Source organism: Entelurus aequoreus, linkage group LG12, assembly GCF_033978785.1.
Source record: "Entelurus aequoreus isolate RoL-2023_Sb linkage group LG12, RoL_Eaeq_v1.1, whole genome shotgun sequence".
Lineage (NCBI taxonomy): Eukaryota > Metazoa > Chordata > Actinopteri > Syngnathiformes > Syngnathidae > Entelurus > Entelurus aequoreus.
Genome location: NC_084742.1, coordinates 69,687,352 through 69,710,100, shown reverse-complemented (window position 1 = coordinate 69,710,100; position 22,749 = coordinate 69,687,352). Strand labels below are relative to the sequence as shown.

Here is a 22,749-nt window from a genome sequence, read left to right as displayed (position 1 = left end):
AAGTTGGGACAGGGAGCCTGAAGGGGGAGGAATCAGCTTTACTTTTGGCTCCCACCCTTCCCCCAATTGAGGGTCTTGACCTCCTGATGGGGGGTGAAATCTGTGTCAAGACCTGACAACGATCAAATACTAGATCCGGAAAGTCGCATCACCTAGGAAAATAAATGTATACAACACTCATTCTATGTTTTCTTCCAGTAGTTTATCTTGCACTCTTTGTTCATCATATTATCCAAAACTAGCGTAGAACTCTCCGAATGTGAGTCAAGGCCAGCATTTTAATACTTTGCAACCTTTATTATCTTGACCGCTACCGGAACGGCTTTGACACGTGACTGCCAGCTTGAAGCTATCAATGCAGGCTTGTGTGTCATGAGTTTCGCCTGGGGTTCCGTCTTTAAATGTCATAATGCGGCGATACATTCGTGCACTGCTTATGTGCACAGTGTTTGCCGTGTTTTCTGCATTGTACGTTTATAGTAAGCTGTTCGAAACGGACTTGTCGCCTGGGAAAAACGAAGCGAGGAGGATTTACGTCCCCCCGAGAATCCCGGGACTCAGGGAGGGGGACCCGGACCAAACAGCGCGACAAAGCTCACACCGACACAACAGGTAAGGGGGTCTACGTTCTTTATTTCACAGTTTGTTTATTTTTTGTGTCCGTAATTTGAGTCCCAAATTGTTAATAAACTTGTGTATTGGAATGTATAGCTCGCTAGCCCAATAATACGTCACAGCTAGCGATACTCACGCGAGACTTGGGAGGACGGGATGTTGCCTTCAGGAAAGTGCGTTAATTTTTGATTGATTTAAACTTGTATTAGTAGATTCATTTTTATTTTTTCATTTTTTATTTATCTCCTTCATTGATGCGCATATTTGATCGGTAGACAATTATACCTCAATTATTCAATTATACATTTACACACCAATGCCTGAGAAGGAGCAGGATGAAGAAAAATCTTATATTTTCCTGCCCCCTTCAACATAATACGTAGTCTTACTTAATGGATATCATATAAACCAGTGGTGTCCAAAGTGCGGCCCGGGGCCATTTGTGGCCCGCAGGTCATTTTTTAACGGCCCCACGGCACATTTTGAAAATACGATTGAAAAAAATTAAAAACATGATAAGTGGTATAAAAGAGCAAACAGGTGAAATGTAACAAGAAAATGTCGCAATGTTTACTCTAATAACACAAAGCTGCCATGCAGGCTGTTTCTTTCTTTAAAAAATAATAATGAATAAAAATCAATGTCATTATGAATTATTGACCTATTCAAGGCTCCAATTACGTCACATTTGAGATATTTTTGGGGAAAATGTTGCATATTTTGTGTTTGCCATATAAAAAACTGAGCTGTTTATTTAAAGGGCCTAAAACGAACAAACGAAAAACATAAACAACAATAAAATGTATAATTGACGGATAGATCTGAAGTTGATCTCGAGATTATTGTGTTAAAAGTAAACAGTAAAAAAAAAATAGAATTTATTTTTTAACACTATAATTATTTGGATCCCCAATAATTTTAGTGTGATTTGTTTTTAAGTGTCATTGCTCAAAAAATAATAATGAATTAAAATCAATGTTGTTATGAGTTATTGACCTTTTTAAGGCTCCAATTATTATATAATCTCAAATATTCCACTTAAAAATTTTATTGTGTGAAAATATTGCATATTTTGTATTTTTTCCATAAAAAAACAGTGTTTTCTTTGACAACAAGAGCATACAACTTAAATTTTTAAAACCGTTATATTGACAGATAGACCTAATGTTGATCCAGAGATTTAAAACTTGAATAATAATAAAAATAATAATACTGAATAATGACACATTTTTAATATTTTTTTGACCAAAACCATTTGGGGTCCCCGGGATCAAGCCATAGTGGAGGCCTAAATGTATATTTTTTATACATATATTGTATTGGTTTTTAAAATAAAAAATATCAAAATGGCCCCCACTTGCTTTGATTTTTCAGAACGCGGCCCTCAGTGGAAAAAGTTTGGACACCCCTGATATAAACCAACAATTACATCCAAATATAATGAAAACAAATAAAAAACACAACAAGTGCAAAACTTCATGAAATACAAACCGAACAAAAAAAAAGTAATATACACCTCACGGGATGATACAAAACAAACACAAACCAGGCAAAAAATAAGTAAAATAATATTAATAAAGCAAAATGTAAACACTTATGGCTGTCCATATGATCTTATTGTTCTGTCTTTATATATTTTTTTCAATTGGAATATATTTTTACAGTCTTTTATCTCATTGTAAAGAGAATTCCATAGTTAAACCCCCACCACTGATATACACATTTGTTTTAAAGTTGTCCTTGAATACTGATGTTGGAAATGACATTTTCTTCTATGTTCTGTATTCTCAGAAGTGATGACAAACATTTTTTGTAAATTTGCTGGTAATGTTTTACTTTTAGCCTTAAACATGACACATAATGTCTGTAACTTTACTAGCTCCTGTAGTTTCAATAAACCAGAATTAATAAATATGTTAGTGTGTTCTAAGTAATCGACTTCATGAATAATCCTTATAGCTCTTTTCTGTAGTTGATACAATGCCTTTATGTTACTCTTATGTGTTCCCCCACACTTCCACACAGTAGCTGCTATATGGCAATATAAGTGCACAATACAATATACGCATTGCCCTATAATCTAACACATATTTTACCTTGTTTAATATAAAAATACTCTTAGACATCTTGCACAGTACAGTACATATTCCGTACAATTGACCACTAAATGGTAACACCCGAATAAGTTTTTCAACTTGTTTAAGTCCACGTAAATCAATTCACTTTTACTATTACCGTATTTTTCGGATTATAAATCGCTCCGGAGTATAAATCGCACCGGCCGAAAATGCATAATAAAGAAGGAAAAAAACATATATAAGTCGCACTAGAGTATAAGTCGCATTTTTTGGGGAAATTTATTTGATAAAATCCAACACCAAGAATAGACATTTGAAAGGCAATTTAAAATAAATAAAGAATAGTGAACAAAGGCTGAATAAGTGTACGTTATATGAGGCATAAATAACCAACTGGTATGTTAACGTAACATATTATGGTAAGAGTCATTCAAATAACTATAACATATAGAACATGCTAGTGATGGGTTGATGAGGCGTCATGAAGCGTTTCGACACATTGCAAAACTGAATTGATACTGTGTCAATACTGTGTCACTAAATACTGACATCTGCTGGACATTAAAAATCCCTACAGGCAACATATGGACCGACTCAACTGACACTGATTTTATGACCTAGTATATACAATAATATAAACCAAGTCATTGTATTTCATTTAGGATTATTTCATATCTTCATTTAAATAAAAATATATTTTAATCTTTTTTAGATACAGTCAATAAAAAATGTGAACATGTATCATAACATGGAAATCTAAGAGAACGTGTTGTGAATGAGGACGCTTGTGGACTGGGATTTTTTTAAATTTATTTTTTACACATTTTTATTAAAATGTGTAAAAAAATATAAAATACGTTTTTCCAACGTATTCAATTTCAGACGATTTCTTTCATTGATTGATTAAAACTTTTATTAGTAGATTGCACAGTACAGTACATATTCCGTACAATTGACCACTAAATGGTAACACCCCAATAAGTTTTTCAACTTGTTTAAGTCCACTTAAATTGATTCATGATACAGATATATACTATCATCATAATACAGTCATCACACAAGTTAATCATCAGAGTATATACATTGAATTATTTACATTATTTACAATCCGGGGTGTGGGATATAGAGGAGGGGGGGGGGGGGGGGTTAGGTTTGGTTGTTATCAACACTTCAGTCGTCTCTTCTTAGTTATTATTTCTCCGGCTGTAGAAAAGACCCGCTCACAGGGCACAGAGGAGGCGGGAGTGCGACACAGTTCGCGTATCGGTCACGTGACCAAAACAGCTCATGATCGGTCACGTGGCTTTCTAAAAGCGGTACGCGCACCGACACAGGGTATTGCTCTATGAGCTCGACGCATGCGCCGATGCATCGGTGTTGCCGGACCCATCACTAGAACATGCTATACGTTTACCAAACAATCTGTCACTCCTAATCGCTAAATCCCATGAAATCTTCTTCCTCGGTGTCGCTGCTAAACAACTCTGCCAACTCCAAAGGTAGACAATGCGCCGCTTCCTCTTCTATCGGTACGTCGCTTACGTCAGAGTCATCGTCAGTTGCAGTTCCAATTAGGGCTGGGCGATATGGTCTTTTTTTAATATCGCGATATTTTAAAAACTGCGACTTATAATCCGAAAAATACGGTACTAGGGCTTTAAAGGCCTACTGAAATGAATTTTTTTTATTTAAACGGGGATAGCAGATCTATTCTATGTGTCATACTTGATCATTTCGCGATATTGCCATATTTTTGCTGAAAGGATTTAGTATAGAACAACGACGATAAAGATTGCAACTTTTGGTATCTGATAAAAAAAAGGCTTGCCCCTACCGGAAGTAGCGTGACGTAGTCAGTTGAACATATACGCAAAGTTCCCTATTGTTTACAATGATGGCCGCATGAAGTGAGAGAGATTCGGACCGAGAAAGCGACAATTTCCCCATTAATTTGAGCGAGGATGAAAGATTTGTGGATGAGTAAAGTGCAAGTGAAGGACTAGTGGGGAGTTGAAGCTATTCAGATAGGGAAGATGCTGTGAGAGCCGGGGGTGACCTGATATTCAGCTGGGAATGACTACAACAGTAAATAAACACAAGACATATATATACTCTATTAGCCACAACACAACCAGGCTTATATTTAATATGCCACAAATTAATCCTGCATAAAAACACCTGCGTGTTTGTTACGCTAGCTCCTAGCTCCTCTGCTAGCTCCTAGCTCCATAGAACACGCCAATACAATTCAAACACCTGATCAACACACACAATCACTCAGCCCAAAAGACCGTTCACCTAACCCGGGGGTCGGCAACCCGCGGCTCTAGAGCCGCATGCGGCTCTTTAGCGCCGCCCTAGTGGCTCTCTGGAGATTTTTCAAAAATGTATGAAGAATGGAAAAAGATGAGGGGAAAAAAAATCTATTTTTTTGTTTTAGTATGGTTTCTGTATGAGGACAAACATGACACAAACCTCCCTAATTGTTATAAATCACACTGTTTATATTAAACATGCTTCACTGATTTGAGTATTTGGCGAGCGCCGTTTTGTCCTACTTATTTTGGCGGTCCTTGAACTCACCGTATAGTTTGTTTGCATGTATAACTTTGTCCGACTTTCTAGGACGTGTTTTATGCCACTTTTTCTGTCTCATTTTGTCCACCACACTTTTAACGTTGTGCATGAGTGCACAAAGGTGAGTTTTGTTGATATTATTGACTTGTGTGGAGTGCTAATCAGACATATTTGGTCACTGCATGACTGCAAGCTAATCGATGCTAACATGCTATTTAGGCTAGCGATATGTACATATTGCATCATTATGCCTCATCTGTAGCTATATTTGAGCTCATTTAGTTTCCTTTAAGTCCTCTTAATTAAATGTATATCTCATGACACATGTAATATGGCTTTTAATTTTTTGCGGCTCCAGACAGATTTGTTTTTGTATTTTTGGTCCAATATGGCTCTTTCAACATTTTGGGTTGCCGACCCCTGACCTAACCCAAGGTTCATAAACCTTATATATTTTTAAAAAGTTACGTACATACGCAAAAAAAAGTTGCGCACATACGGTCAAGCGATCAAATGTTTAGAAGCCAAAGCTGCATACTCACAGTAGCACGTCTGCGTCTTTGTCATCCAAATCAAAGTAATCCTGGTAAGAGTCTGTGTTGTCCCAGTTCTCTACAGGCGTCTGTGTATCGAAGTCAAAAGTCCTCCTGGTTAGAGTCTCTGTTATCCGAGTTCTTCCATCTTGACTGCATCTTCCGGGAATGTAAACAAAGAAGCGCCGGCTGTGTACTGTTGTTGCTGACTACGTTCGAAAAATACGTCCATTTCGCACCGACAACTTTCTTCTTTGCTTGCTCAGCTTCCTTCTCCATAATGCAATGAACATGATTGCAACAGATTCACGAACACAGATGTCCAGAATACTGTGGAATTATGAAATGAAAACAGAGCTTTTTCGTATTGGCTTCAATGTGGAAGGCATACCCGTGTTCGCCGGTCTACGTCACGCGCATACGTCATCCTCAGAGGCGTTTCGAACCGGAAGTTTAGCGGCAAATTTAAAATGTCACTTTATAAGTTAACCCGGCCGTATTGGCATGTGTTATAATGTTAAGATTTCATCATTGATATATAAACTATCAGACTGCGTGGTCGGTAGTAGTGGCTTTCAGTAGGCCTTTAAAATATCGTTATAATGACCTTGCTGAACATGTATTGAGAGTAAAAAAACGACTCGTTATGGTTTTAAACAATTTGATATATCTCCTCTCTATTAGGTACATCATGCGTCAGCGGGGGCAGCTGGAAGCCGGCGCCCGGAGCAGACCCCCCATGCACTTGGCTGTGGTGGCCTGCGGCGAGCGCCTGGAGGAGACTCTCAATATGTTTAAGTCGGCCGTGCTTTTTAGCGTCAACCAACTCCAGCTGCACATTTTTGCCGAGGATCAGCTGCACGCCGGCTTCACGGAAGCTGTGAGTAATGAATACAGGGTTGGGTTTTGCATGCTTATTAACCAAACGCTGTTTCTTGCATTGCAGCTGGAATCCTGGCCGGCTTTTATACACTCCAGGTTTAACTACACAGTCTACCCCATCAGCTTCCCCAGCGAGAATGCAGCCGAGTGGAAAAAACTCTTCAAACCCTGTGCTTCACAACGACTTTTTCTACCTGTGGGTATCCCAAACTGCTTCTAGGAGTGTCGCGCTTAAAATTCCGGTAACATGTGTTTTTGTGTTCAGATCATCCTGAAGGACGTTGACTCCCTAGTCTACGTGGACTCGGACATCCTCTTCCTGCAGCCCGTGGACCGCTTGTGGGCCTTTCTGTCCCAGTTCGATGCGTTGCAGCTCGCCGCCATGGCCCCGGAGCACGAAGAGCCCCGCATCGCTTGGTACAACCGCTTCGCCCGGCACCCCTATTACGGGAAAACGGGCATCAACTCGGGGGTGATGCTCATGAACCTCACAAGGATGAGGAATGTGTTTTTTAAAGTAAGGCTAATCAATGGTTGCCGGAGATTTGCAGTGTTGTTGTAATACCAGCGGTGGCCACACGATGTCACCATTGCACTGTTTTTTAATGTGAGAGAAAATGGCAATTGAAAGCAATATTTTGTATGTTTTTTAACAGAATGATATGACATCGGTGGGGCTCCGATGGGAGGAGCTTCTGATGCCTCTACTTCAAAAATACAAACTTAACATAACATGGGGAGACCAGGATCTGCTTAATATCATTTTCCACTATAATCCTGGTAAGAAAGGCATGCCGATCACTACAGATATTAGAGGTGTGGGGAAAAAATCGATTCGAATTCGAAGTGCGATTCAGAATCGATTCTCATTTTGAAAAAATCGATTTATTTTTATTTATTTATTTTAAATTTTTTAATTTATTTGTATTTTTTTTAAAATTAATCAATCCAACAAAACAATACACAGCAATACCATAAACAATGCAATCCAATTCCAAAACCAAACCCGACCCAGCAACACTCAGAACTGCAATAAACAGAGCAATTGAGGGGAGACACAAACGCGACACAGAACAAACCAAAAGTAGTGAAGCAAAAATGAATATTATCAACAACAGTATCAATATTAGTTACAATTTCAACACAGCAGTGTTTAAAAATCCCTCATTTACATCATCATTAGACATTTATAAAAAAAAAGAACAATAGTTCTTGCATCGCATCTCATAAGCTTGACAACACACTGTGTCCAATATTTTCACAAAGATAAAATAAGTCATATTTTTGGTTCATTTAATAGGTAAAAGAAATGTACATTATTGCAATCAGTTGATAAAACATTGTCCTTTACAATTATAAAAGCTTTTTACAAAAATCTACTACTCTGCTTGCATGTCAGCAGACTGGGGTAGATCCTGCTGAAATCTATGTATTCCATGAATAGACAATCCTTTTGAATCGGGGAAAAAAATCATTTTTGAATCGTGTTGAATTGAAAAAAAATCAATTTTGAATCGAATCGTGACCCCAAGAATCGATATTGAATCGAATTGTGGGACACCCAAAGATTCACAGCTTTAACAGATATCATTAAATGTTATTTGACCTACTTTGAGTATATTTTTTGTTAAAGGGTGGCTTTTCTCCTCTACATTTCGCTTTCTTCATCAATCATTCTCAATCATTGGTATGTTTTCATCTACAAAACCATTCTGGGTATCACTCCATCTTATCTGTCTTGTCTTTTAACAAAGAAACAAGGAAGTCACAATCTTCGTTCAATGAATGTTCTGCAATTTGTCGTCCCCAAAGTAAGAACTGAACTGGGCAAGAAAGCATTTAGGTTTTCAGCAGCGAAGGCTTGGAATAACCTACAATCGAATATTAAACTTCAAACCCTTGTTACGTTGAATGAGTTTAAAGCTTCTGTGACAGGACTGCAGTCTACCTTGTCTGTATGCACATGTGTTATGTCAGCAAGTTTTAATGTCGTAAATGTGATGTTTTATGTATTTGTTTACTGTTTTTAATGTAACCTTGCTGCTGCCCTCTTGGCCAGGTCTCCCTTGGAAAAGAGATCTTTGATCTCAATGGGATTTTACCTGGTTAAATAAAGGCTAATAATAATTATTCTACTGGTATGCCCTTTTTGCAGAGTTCTTGCTGGAGTATTCATGCCAGTGGAACTACAGGCCAGACCACTGCATCTACGGCAGCAACTGTGCCGCAGCCGAGGAGGCCGGCATCTACATACTGCACGGAAACAGAGGTGTATATCACGACCACAAGCAACCCGCCTTCAGATCGGTCTACGACGCCATACGGAAGGTGAGTCTTCATTGGTCATTGTGGGGGGGAAAAGCAAGAATATGTGAATTAAAGCACCTGCTCACAACTTAACTTGTGGTGAACGACTGCTGACCGCTCCTATTGAGTTTACATATATGTAACTATACTAGTGCTAATGGGTAATTGCTAAGTGGTTGCTGGTGGTGAGGGTGAGCGCTCGTTGCTAAAAAGCCAAAAAAGTAACTCAAAAGTTTTTTTTTATACTTTTTATGCACATTTTACACGCCTTTGCTCTTATACTTACAAAAACCTAGCACTAGCGTACAGTAGTTGCTTGCTTTGTTGGCATGGGAAATTGCAACATTGCTTAGAAGCTGCTGTGAATACGACTGTTTACCCGCAAAGTGTTTGAGCCTGTGCAGAGTCTGCAATGAGACGTGACGTCTTGTACCATGAATTGATTAACGTGGACCCCGACTTAAACAAGTTGAAAAACTTATTCGGGTGTTACCATTTAGAGGTCAATAGTACGGAATATGTACTGCACCGTACTAATAAAAGTTTCAATCAATCAATCAACTGTGGACATGGGTATTAAAAATGTTTACCCTTTGTTTTGAGGTAAATATGTCGGACAGACAACATTTGGTCTGTAGCTATTTTCCGGACTATAGAGCACACAAGTACAGTATATAAGCCGCACCTGCTAAATTTTAGGGAAACATTTTTTCCCCCCATATATTTGCCGTACCAGATTATAAGCAACAGATATATACTAGGGATGTCCGATAATATTATCGGCCGATAAATGCGTTAAAATGTAATAGCGAAAATTATTTTTTATTATCTGTATCGTTTTTTTTTTGTTTTTTGTTTTGTTTTGTTTTATTAAATCAACATAAAAAACACAAGATACACTTACAATTAGTGCCCCAACCCAAAAAACCTCCCTCCCCCCATTTCTTTCTGTTATCAATATTCTGGTTCCTACATTATATATCAATATATATCAATACAGTCTGCAAGGGATACAGTCCGTAAGCACACATGATTGTGCGTGCTGCTGGTCCACTAATAGTACTAACCTTTAACAGTTAATTTTACTCATTTTCATTCATTACTAGTTTCTATGTAACTGTTTTTATATTGTTTTACTTTGTTTTTTATTCAAGAAAATGTTTTTAATTTAGTTATCTTATTTTATTATTTTTTTTAAAAAAGTACCTTATCTTCACCATACATGGTTGTCCAAATTAGGCATAATAATGTGTTAATTCCACGACTGCATATATCGGTTGATATCTGTATCGGTTGATATCGGTATCGGTAATTAAAGAGTTGGACAATATCGGAATATCGGATATCGGCAAAAAGCCATTATCGGACATCCCTAATATATACGTTGTAAAATTAGTTATTAGTTATACAAAAAGATTTTGTAAATGTTTATTTACATACCTTAATTGTTTTGATACAGCGCCTGTAACACGGCAGTAAAACGGCCGATCAAACAAAACAGAAGCCCTCGTCATGGGCCCACGAGCTGCGGAAGCTAGCTCTCCAATTAGCTAAACAAACTCAATAACGCCACGGTGACGTCTTGGTACATTTATGAAACTGAAACAATACAAACAGAATGTCATTGTAAGGTAATACTTTTAACACAGACGCTCGTAAACGTGTCTGCATATTCGCTAATGCTAACAACGCTAGCTTGATCACATTACGATATATGCATAAAAACACTCCTATAGACATCACACGTGACGGTTTAGTAAGTATAAACAGTTTTAGTTGTATTGTAAAACTTACAAACGTTGCTTGCAATTAGGGATGTCTGATAATGGCTTTTTGCCGATATCCGATATTCCGATATTGTCCAACTCTTTAATTACCGATACCGATATCAACCGATACCGATATCAACCGATATATGCAGTTGTGGAATTAACACATTATTATGCCTAATTTGGACAACCATGTATGGTGAAGATAAGGTACTTTTTAAAAATAATAATAAAATAAGATAACTACATTAAAAACATTTTCTTGAATAAAAAAGAAAGTAAAACAATATAAAAACAGTTACATAGAAACTAGTAATGAATGAAAATGAGTAAAATTAACTGTTAAAGGTCAGTACTATTAGTGGAGCAGCAGCACGCACAATCATGTGTGCTTACGGACTGTATCCCTTGCAGACTGTATTGATATATATTGATATATAATGTAGGAAGCAGAATATTGATAACAGAAAGAAATGGGGGGAGGGAGGTTTTTTGGGTTGGTGCACTAATTGTAAGTGTATCTTGTGTTTTTTATGTTGATTTAATAAAAAAAAACACAAAAAAAACAACGATACAGATAATAAAAAAAACGATACCGATAATTTTCGATATTATATTTTAACGCATTTATCGGACATCCCTACTTGCAATGATGAAGAATCCATATGAGTAGAAACGCTATGGACGACCAGTAGACTGAATGGAATTTCTACTTCCGGTTTAAAGCACCAAATGGCACCTGTAGTGAGCGAATTCATCCAAAAGATGGCGCCATAGTACAAACAATATCACAGTGCGTTTGCTTGTTTTTTTTTAAAACTATGCATTATGGCCGTCGGCAAAGAAAAATCCATAAATTATCCGTACCGTTTTATAAGGTTCAAATTGTACGGAGATAGTAGCGGCATACAGTCCGGAATTTACGATGTATAACACGATAATATTAGGGCTGCAACAACTAATCGATTAAATCGATTAAAATCGATTATAAAAATAGTTGCTGATTAATTTAGTCATCGATTCGTTGGATCTATGCTATGCGCATGCGCAGAGGCTTTTTTTTTTTTTTTTTTAAATAAACCTTTATTTATAAACTGCAACATGTACAAACCGCTGAGAAACAATAATCAAAATAAGTATGGTGCCAGTATGCTGTTTTTTTTCAATAAAATACTGGAAAGGATAGAAATGTAGTTTGTCTCTTTTATCCGATTATTAATCGATTAATCGAAGTAATAATCGACAGATTAATCGATTATCAAATTAATCGTTAGTTGCAGCCCTAGATAATATATAGAGCACGTTTTATCGGAGATTTTTTTTATATCGATTACGTGTCTATTGCGATTTATATTGATATCGTTTTATCGCCCAGCCCTAGTTTAGACTCTCTATCCGTCTGTCCCAATGAGCAAACAAATGGGATGTGCGCAAGTGTGTTTTTACCCTCCACTTTGAATGATGAGTCGTCTTTCGGGAGTGGTCAGTCCCCAAAATCCAGTTTAACACGAATAATTGTAGGGTGACATGGCAGCAATGTCCTTAATGCCACTGAGGAAAGTTCTAAATTGTTCCTTTTGACTTTAGAAGAACAAACACAGAAACCCTAGAATTCACCAACTCGAGTATTTCATATATATATATATATATATATATATATATATATATATATATATATATATATATATATATATATATATATATATATATATATATGTATATATATATATTTCATATATATGTATATATGTATGAAATATTTGACTTTCAGTGAATTCTAGCTATATATATATATGTATATATATATATATATCTTATTTACATATAAATAAAATAAATACTTGAATTTCAGTGTTCCGGTGGCTATCCATTAGATGGCAGTATTGTCCTGTTTAACTTCTCCGTTCATGATGAGTATATCATTTCGGCCACCGTGTTCAATAGAGAAGTCTGTTCTACAAAATTTACAGGCCACATACCCCTTCCCCTTCGAACTGTCCTGGATGAACTGAAATTCTTGTTTCCATTCGTTTTGGAACTTGCAAGCATATTTCTTCATCTTGCTCGTCGACGGCGTCGCCATGTCTGTAATTTCCTCGTTCTTCTGCTTCGTCTCCTTGTTGTGTGCGCAGTGGTGCACTCTACTCTCTAAAAGCCCTAGATGTTATGACGTCATTGGGCAGGCAAGCTGTTTATATTGTGGGAAAGCGGACGTGAGAACAGGCTGTCCCCACTCAGTCTCAGGTCCGCATTGAGCCGGAGGGGGCGTGGCCTCCAGCTCCGGCTGAATACCGGGAGTTTGTCGGGAGAAAATCTCTGCCCGGGAGGTTGTCGGGAGAGGCGCTGAATACCGGGATTCTCCCGCTAAAAACGGGAGGGTTGGCAAGTATGGTCTACACCATGGGTCACCAACGCGGTGCCCGCGGGCACCAGGTAGCCCGTAAGGACCAGATGAGTAGCCCGCTGGCCTGTTCTAAAAAATAGCTCAAATAGCAGCACTTACCAGTGAGCTGCCTCTATTTTTTAAATTGTATTTATTTACTAGCAAGCTGGTCTCGCTTTGCCCGACATTTTTAATTCTAAGAGAGACAAAACTCAAATAGAATTTGAAAATCCAAGAAAATATTTTAAAGACTTGGTCTTCACTTGTTTAAATAAATTCATTAATTTTTTTACTTTGCTTCTTATAACTTTCAGAAAGACAATTTTAGAGAAAAAATACAACCTTAAAAATGATTTTAGGATTTTTAAACACATATACCTTTTTACCTTTTAAATTCCTTCCTCTTCTTTCCTGACAATTTAAATCAATGTTCAAGTAAATGTATTTTTTTTTTATTGTAAAGAATAATAAATACATTTTAATTTAATTCTTCATTTTAGCTTCTGTTTTTTCGACAAAGAATATTTGTGAAATATTTCTTCAAACTTATTATGATTAAAATTCAAAACAATTATTCTGGCAAATCTAGAAAATCTGTAGAATCAAATTTAAATCTTATTTCAAAGTCTTTTGAATTTCTTTTAAAATTTTTGTTCTGGAAAATCTAGAAGAAATAATGATTTGTCTTTGTTAGAAATATAGCTTGGTCCAAATTGTTATATATTCTAACAAAGTGCAGATTGGATTTTAACATATTTAAAACATGTCATCAAAATTCTAAAATTAATCTTAATCAGGAAAAATTACTAATGATGTTCCATAAATTATTTTTAAATTTTTTTCCAAAAGATTCGAATTAGCTAGTTTTTCTCTTCTTTTTTTCGGTTGAATTTTGAATTTTAAAGAGTCGAAATTGAAGATAAACTATGTTTCAAAATTTAATTGTCATTTTTTTCGTGTTTTCTCCTCTTTTAAACCGTTCAATTACGTGTAAATATCATTAATTATTAATAATAACATAGAGTTAAAGGTAAATTGAGCAAATTGGCTATTTCCGGCAATTTATTTAAGTGTGTATCAAACTGGTAGCCCTTCGCATTAATCACTACCCAAGAAGTAGCTCTTGGTTTCAAAAAGGTTGGTGACCCCTGGTCTACACGGATCTCTTATGTGTGACTGCCATCCACCGGTCACACTTATCATTTCACCATGTACCAAATAAAATAGCTTCGAGGTCGATAAGCACAACCAGAATTATTCCGTAAATTTGGCGCACCGGGTTATAAGGCGCACTGTCGAGTTTTGAGAAAGTGAAAGAATTTTAAGTGTGCCTTATAGTCAGAAAAATACGGTACTGTAAAAAAAAAAAGGTCCCAAATCAAAGCTGTGACCTTTTCATATTTTTTTAAGCATGTTAAGACATTTCATGTCAGGCTCTGCACTTTCAAACAAAGAAACATGAACGCCAGCAGCAGCCCTTCACCCCTCGCCTGTCTGGGTCTGGAACAGCGAGCCCGGGAAGCATCCATTAAACTTTACAGCCGTCGGCGCGATAATGTGGAATCGGGAGTGGGCACGGCGGCGAGCGGCCCCATCATCCCCACAAAATCAATAACAGCAACTGTAAATGCTGCTTTATGACGAGCGAGTGTCTACGTGCTCGTAAAAAAATGGAAGGAGAAAAAGAAATGACGGCCGCTCTTTGTGACCCGGTGTCGGGAACGGGCAGGCAAATGAGGCGATGTAAAAGGGCGGTAATTCCCCTTTGATTTCCTGGGAGCGCTGTAAAAAAAAAAAAAAAAAAAAAAAAGGCGCCTTCATTATTGGGAAGATTTCTGCAGGCTACGTTTTAATTCAGCCATTTGAAAGATCTCATCCTCGCTCAGAGCTGAGTTGCGGGTGGTCGTCCACACCGCACTCCTCCCAGCAACAATTGAACTCATCACACGTTTGATTTTAGTACTCGTTTGGCGCCGACCCCGTGACCTCCCTGCTGGCTCCCCTGGAGAAGCAACTTCTGAAGACGACTCACACCTACTGCGGTAAATCCCACACCCTTTTCACCAAGGCCATGGTGCACAGCCTGGCCAACGTCAACAGGAAGAGCCCGCTTGTGCGGTGACCCAAAAAACGTGGCGCGTATTCATATTTCATCCATTGTTTTAAACTTGAACTTATTCTCTTCGACTCCTGTTAATGGCTAAGAGGAAATTAGTCACAATGCAAAAAAAAAAAGAAAGAAAAGAGAATTACTTCACTTTCCATATTGGAGACATAAAGTAGTGAATGATGCATTTAAGTGCATTCAAGAAGAAAAAAAAGATGTTTTTACTAGACATGTGTTACAATTAGAGATGTCCGATAATATTCGCCTGCCGATATTATCGGCCGATATATGCGTTAAAATGTAATATCGGAAATTATCGGTATTGTTTTTTTTGTTTTTGTTTTGTTTTTGTTTTTTAAATAAATCAACATAAAAAACACAAGATACACTTACAATTAGTGCACCAACCCAAAAAACCTCCCTCCTACACTCATTCACACAAAAGGGTTGTTTCTTTCTGTTATTAATATTCTGGTTCCTACATTATATATCAATACAGTCTGCACGGGATACAGTCCGTAAGCACACATGATTGTGCGTGCTGCTGCTCCACTAATAGTACTAACCTTTAACAGTTAATTTGACTCATTTTCATTCATTACTAGTTTCTATGTAACTGTTTTTATATTGTTGTACTTTCTTTTTTATTCAAGAAAATGTTTTTAATTTATTTATCTTATTTTACTATTTTTTTTAAAAAAGTACCTTATCTTCACCATACCTGGTTGTCCAAATTAGGCATAATAATGTGTTAATTCCACGACTGCATATATCGGTTGATATCGGTATTGGTAATTAAAGAGTTGGACAATATCGGAATATCGGATATCGGCAAAAAGCCATTATCGGACATCCCTAGTTACAATAATGGTACTGTGCTGCAAAAAATACTCTCCAAGCCAAAGTTTGTTTGTTACAACATTACTGAATGTATTTTGAACATTAAATGTTGACATTTTTTTGTGATGGATTGTGTGATATTTTATAAGAGAGAAAAAAAACAAAATAAACTGTCATCTCCCTTTTATGTTTGTGCCTGCAGTGTGGGTTTGAGCCACTAGAGGTCACCATTTTGCATTATTACAATTGCAACGTGAGCCTGACAACAAAGATACAAACACCCTATCTTGAATTGTCATGGGAAAAAAACACACATTCAAAGACTTCCTGACATCTGATGTGTTTTCTAAGGTGTCCAACTGCAAATGAAGCACTTTTATATGATTCTTTAAGGACTTAATGGAGATGGATGCCATGGTCCTACCGTCTCGGTCGGATCAATGCTCTTGCCAATACCACCTGAGGTGCTTCCACTGTATCTGAGGCGCTCATAAAATGTAAGTGATGGCCCAATAAGCAAGGCCTGTCGGTGCAAGCTGCAAATGCTTTGGCCTTACGGATGCAGTCTGATTATAGCCATTTTTTTTGATACAATGCATTATAATGAGATGCCATTCATCAACATAAGTCCATATGAGAGCTTATCAATTACTTCCATTGATTCAGATCTAGCTGGAGCTTGAATTGTCCAACCGTTGCAAACCGCTAATTACTTTGTGTGTGTGTGTGTGTGTGTGTGTGTGTGTGTTCTTGTATTTCTACCCTTCTTGAGACACCCACAAGGAAAAGTAGCTTCCATATGAGGAGGTGTGAACAAGTTAGGACATAAATCATGGTCCCAATAACATTGCATCTAATAGAGAATGTCTCATTTGCACCCCCTGGTGGGGAAATGTATCAAAATGAGGGTGGTACCAAATAGGAGGGATTTTTCAAATTGACTGTGTGTCGGTTTAAAAAATGTTCACCCTCTGGTCAACATATGAAATAACAAGTGTGTGTAAGAAATTTAAATGCGCCCCCTTTGACCAAAATTAATTTAAAAAAAATATGTGTATAGAGACATACTGTAATAACGAAGTAAATAATGAAGATTAAAAATCAATTACAAACAAAAACATTCAAAAAATTAAAAGCAGTGTTTTTCTCACAATGTGTCGACTTTTTTCTTGTAAAATTGGGAACCATTTCTCATATTCTTTCTGTAATATTGCAATATTTTCTCGTAAAATTATTACTTTATGTAAAACGATTAGTTTTTCATGCAAAATGGTGACATTTGTCGTATAAAACTCCCGACTTTTATCACAATATTGCAAAGTAAAATAGTGACATTTTTTGAGTAAAATTCCGATTGTTATTATAATAGTGCCAACATTTTAAAGTTTTCTTATACAATTGTGACTTTTGTCGAGTAAAATTACGACTCTTTTCATAAAATTGCCACAATTTTACGCTTTTCTTGTAAAATTGCGAATGTTATTGAGTAAAATTCCAACTTTTATCATAATATTGCACAAATGTTCCGTTTCTTTTGGAAACTTTTGACTTGCGTTGAGTAAAATGCCGACTTTTATTACAATACTGCCAAAATTCTAAGTTTTTCTTGGGAAATTGTGACCTTTTTCTTGTGAAATCCCAACTAATTTTGCACAAGCTGTTTTATATTTGCATAGTATGTATATATTAATGTTTTAAATACAAATCTTTATATATCTAGAAAGGGTGGTCCTAAAGAGGTAGGCATTTTTCGGAGGTCTCAAGAAGGTAACAAATACAAGTGTGTTTTTGTGTGTGTGTGTGTTCTGGCAATGCTTACTTAATGGGGACATCGCTCTGTTTACACCAGGGGTGTCCAAACTTTTTCCACTGAGGGCCGCACACGGAAAAGTTTAAGCATGCGGGGGCCATTTTGATATTTTTCATTTTCAAACCATAACAAAATATATGGATTTTTTTCTTTTTAACCTTTCGGGCTCCCGGGGACCATAAAGGGTCTCAGTCATTAAAACGTTAAAAATAAGTCAAATTATTATTATTATATTTTATTTAACGCTTACAGTAAATCTCTATATCAACTTCAGGTTGATTTTCTGTCAAAGACAACTTTGTTTTTTTATAGCAAAACTGGAAATATGCAGTATTTAGTAATTCGAGCTCTAAAAGATCAATAATGCAGGACACCATTGATTTTAATGCTTTAATATTTTTGAGAAATCAGTGAAAATATTAATAAAATCCCACTAAATATATTTGGGATCCAAAAGGTCCCCCACTCATAAAGTGATAAATGTTTATTAGTTTTTTTTTAACTTTCAACACTTAAGTTAGGAGATCAACTTCAGATATATCTGTCGATTTTATGCTGGAACTATTATTTTGTTTGTTTTTATGCTCTTTTGTCAAAGAAATCTTTGATGTTTTCATATGGCAACCACACAATATATGAAATATTTTTTCCACATAAAACATTTTAAAGCATACTTGCCAACCCTCCCGTTTTTAGCGGGAGAATCCCGACATTCAGCGCCTCTCCCGACAACCTCCCGGCAGAGATTTTCTCCCGACAAACCCCCGGTTTTCCCGCCCCCTCCAGCTCAATGCGGACCTGAGACTGAGTGGGGACAGCCTGTTCTCACGTCCGCTTTCCCACAATATAAAACAGCTTGCCTGCCCGAAGACGTCATAACATCTAGGGCTTTTATAGAGTGCACAACTGCGCACACAACAAGGAGACGAAGCAGAAGAACGAGGAAATTACAGACATGGCGGCCGAAATGATATACTCATCATGAACGGAGAAGTTAAACAGGACAATACTGCCATCTAATGGATAGCCACTGGAACACTGAAATTCAAGTATTTATTTTTTCTATGTAAATAAAATAAATAAATAAATATATATATATATATATATATATATATATATATATATTATATATATATATATATATATATATATATATATATATATATATATTAGGGCTGCAACTAACGATTAATTTGATAATCGATTAATCTGTCGATTATTACTTCGATTAATAATCGGATAAAAGAGACAAACTACATTTCTGTCCTTTCCAGTATTTTATTGAAAAAACCCAGCATACTGGCACCATACTTATTTTGATTATTGTTTCTCAGCTGTTTGTACATGTTGCAGTTTATAAATAAAGGTTTATTAAAAAAAAAAAAAAAGATTTAAAAAAAATAAATAAAAAAAAATAAAAAAGTCTCTGCGCATGCACATAGCATAGATCCAACGAATCGATGACTAAATTAATCGGCAACTATTTTTATAATCGATTTTAATCGATTTAATCAATTACTTGTTGCAGCCCTAATATATATATATATATATATATATATATATATGAAATACTCGAGTTGGTGAGTTCTAGCTGTAAATGACCACGCCCCCAACCACGCCCCCCTCCTGACCAAGAGCCCCCCCCCACCTCCCGATATTGGAGGTCTCAAGCTTGGCAAGTATGTTTTAAAGTGACATTTTTGAAGTAATTGGAGCCTTGAATAGGTCAATAATTCATTATAACATAGATTTTTTTGTCTTTTTTTTTTTTTGAGCAATGGCAAAATAAAGAAAGACAAAAGGGGAAAAAAAACAGCCTGCATGGCAGCTTTTGTGTCAACATTGCAACTTTTTCTCGTTAGATTTCACCTCATTCCACTTTTTTAAATGTTTTTTATTTTTTATTTTTGCAATACTATCAATTTTGCAATTTTTGCAGAATGTGTGGCGGGCCGCAAATGGCCCCCGGGCCGCACTTTAGACACCCCTGCTTTACACAGTCACCTTTAGGGGACCTCTGACGGTATGGGGACCAAAAAAACAGGTCCCCTAAACCTAAAGGGAAACCTTTTTAAATGATAGTCAGATCCATTCTGAAGATGCCTAAGTGATTTTTCATCTTTAAACATGATAACCTTTAAAGTATGATTCACATTCAGAATGTTCCATCCTTCTATATTTGCTAGTTGGAGTTGCAGACAACTTCATTGCTGCTAAATAGCAGTTTTCAGTCATGTCACAGAAGATGCAGGATTAAATAACATTGAAGTGGTGAAACTTCCTGTAAGAGGACAGCTGTAGTGCTGTATTCTGACCATCATGTCATATTTCATTAGAATTTCTTTTAAATGGTCCTCAGTAGTCACGTACACATTTGTGTGAATTATGCAAAATGATTAAAATTTGGTCCCCATGAACCATATTAACTCTTTTCCCCAGAGTCCCCAGTAAGAATGTTCAGCACATTACTTCATCAATCCAGAGATTTAAAGGCCTACTGAAAGCCACGACTAGCGACCACGCAGTCTGATAGTTTATATATCAATGATGAAATCTTAACATTGCAACACATGCCAATACGGCCGGGTTAACTTATAAAGTGACATTTTAAATTTCCCGCTAAACTTCCGCTTGAAAACATCTAATATGATGACGTATGCGCGTGACGTCAATAGTTAAACGGAAGTATTCGGACACCATTGAATACAATACAAAAAAGCTCTGTTTTCATCGCAAAATTCCACAGTATTCTGGACATCTTTTGCAATTTGTTAAATGAACAATGGAGACTGCAAAGAAGAAAGTTGTAGGTGGGATCGGTGTATTAGCGGCTGGCTGCAGCAACACAACCAGGAGGACTTTGACTTGGATAGCAGACGCGCTATCCGACGCTAGCCGCCGACCGCACGGATGATCGTGGTGAAGTCCTTCGTCCTTCCGTCGATCGCTGCAACGCAGGTGAGCACGGGTGTTGATGAGCAGATGAGGGCTGGCTGGCGTAGGTGGAGCGCTAATGTTTTTATCATGGCTCTGTGAGGTCCCGTTGCTAAGTTAGCTTCAATGGCGTCGTTAGCAACAGCATTGTTAAGCTTCGCCAGCCTGGAAAGCATTAACCGTGTATTTACATGTCCACGGTTTAATAGTATTGTTGATTTTCTATCTATCCTTCCAGTCAGGGGTTTATTTCTTTTGTTTCTATCTGCATTTAAGCACGATGCTATCACGTTAGCTCCGTAGCTAAAGTGCTTCGCCGATGTATTGTCGTGGAGATAAAAGTCACTTTAAATGTCCATTTCGCGTTCTCGACTCTCATTTTCAAGAGGATATAGTATCCCAGGTGGTTTAAAATACAAATCCGTGATCCACAATAGAAAAAGGAGAGTGTGGAATCCAATGAGCCAGCTTGTACCTAAGTTACGGTCAGAGCGAAAAAAGATACGTCCTGCACTGCACTCTAGTCCTTCACTCTCACGTTCCTCATCCACAAATCTTTCATCCTGGCTCAAATTAATGGGGTAATCGTCGCTTTCTCGGTCCGAATCGCTCTCGCTCCATTGTAAACAACGGGGAATTGTGAGGAATACTAGCTCCTGTGACGTCACGCTACTTCCGCTACAGGCAAGGCTTTTTTTTATCAGCGAGCAAAAGTTGCGAACTTTATCGTCGATTTTCTCTACTAAATCCTTTCAGCAAAAACATGGCAATATCGCGAAATGATCAAGTATGACACATAGAATGGATCTGCTATCCCCGTTTAAATAAAAAAAATTAATTTTTTAAATTAAAAAATTAATTTCAGTAGGCCTTTAAAGGCCTACTGAAATGATTTTTTTAAATTTAAACGGGAATAGCAGATCCATTCTATGTGTCATACTTGATCATTTTGCGATATTGCCATGTTTTTGCTGAAAGGATTTAGTAGAGAAAATCGACGATAAAGTTCGCAACTTTTGCTCGCTGATAAAAAAAAAGCCTTGCCTGTAGCGGAAGTAGCGTGACGTCACAGGAGCTAGTATTCCTCACAATTCCCCGTTGTTTACAATGGAGCGAGAGAGATTGGGACCGAGAAAGTGACGATTACCCCATTGATTTGAGCGAGGATGAAAGATTTGTGGATGAGGAACGTTACAGTGAAGGACTTGAGAGGCAGTGATGGACGTATCTTTTTTCGCTCTGACCGTAACTTAGGTACAAGCTGGCTCATTGGATTCCACTCTCTCCTTTTTCTATTGTGGATCACAGATTTGTATTTTAAACCCCCTGGGATACTATATCCTCTTGAAAATGAGAGTCGAGAACGCGAAATGGACATTCAGTGCCTTTTATCTCCACGACAATACATCGGCGAAATGCTTTAGCTACGAGCTAACGTGATAGCATCGTGCTTTAACTGCATATAGAAACAAAAGAAATAAACCCCTGACTGGAAGTATAGATAGAAAATCAACAATACTATTAAACCGTGGACATGTAAATACACGGTTAATGCTTTCCAGGCTGGCGAAGCTTAACAATGCTGTGCTAACGACGCCATTGAAGCTAACTTAGCAACCGGACCGCACAGAGCTATGCTAAAAACATTAGCTCTCCACCTACGCCAGCCAGCCCTCATCTACTCATCAACACCCGTGCTCACCTGCGTTCCAGCGATCGGCAGAAGGACGAAGGACTTCACCCGATGCGTTTGGCGGCCCGGAGACGTAGGAAGTCAAGGTGAGGTCGGCGGCTAGCGCGGCTAGCGCTCCAACAAAGTCCTCCTGGTTGTGTTGCTGTAGTCCGCTGCTAATACACCGATCCCACCTACAACTGTCTTCTTTGCAGCCTTCATTGTTCATTAAACAAATTGCA

The 22,749-nt window shown here is 37.3% G+C and overlaps 1 protein-coding gene across 4 annotated transcripts in view; it reads left to right on the top strand.

Moving 5' to 3' along the window:
* Positions 1-343: 343 nt before the first annotated feature.
* The window catches only part of gxylt1b (glucoside xylosyltransferase 1b), a 26,873-nt gene continuing 4,467 nt past the window's right edge, over positions 344-22,749 (top strand). For 2 of the 4 annotated variants that reach the window (XM_062066561.1, XM_062066558.1), the window contains exons 1-5: positions 344-612; positions 6,488-6,881; positions 6,951-7,202; positions 7,342-7,465; positions 8,841-9,013. In XM_062066561.1, coding sequence (XP_061922545.1) covers positions 410-612; positions 6,488-6,881; positions 6,951-7,202; positions 7,342-7,465; positions 8,841-9,013 — 1,146 coding nt within the window. In that variant the 5' untranslated portion in view covers positions 344-409. Of the gene's footprint in view, positions 613-6,487; positions 6,882-6,950; positions 7,203-7,341; positions 7,466-8,840; positions 9,014-15,104; positions 16,275-22,749 lie in introns of those variants that run through there. The other 2 variants (XM_062066560.1, XM_062066559.1) reach the window with 2 other exon arrangements.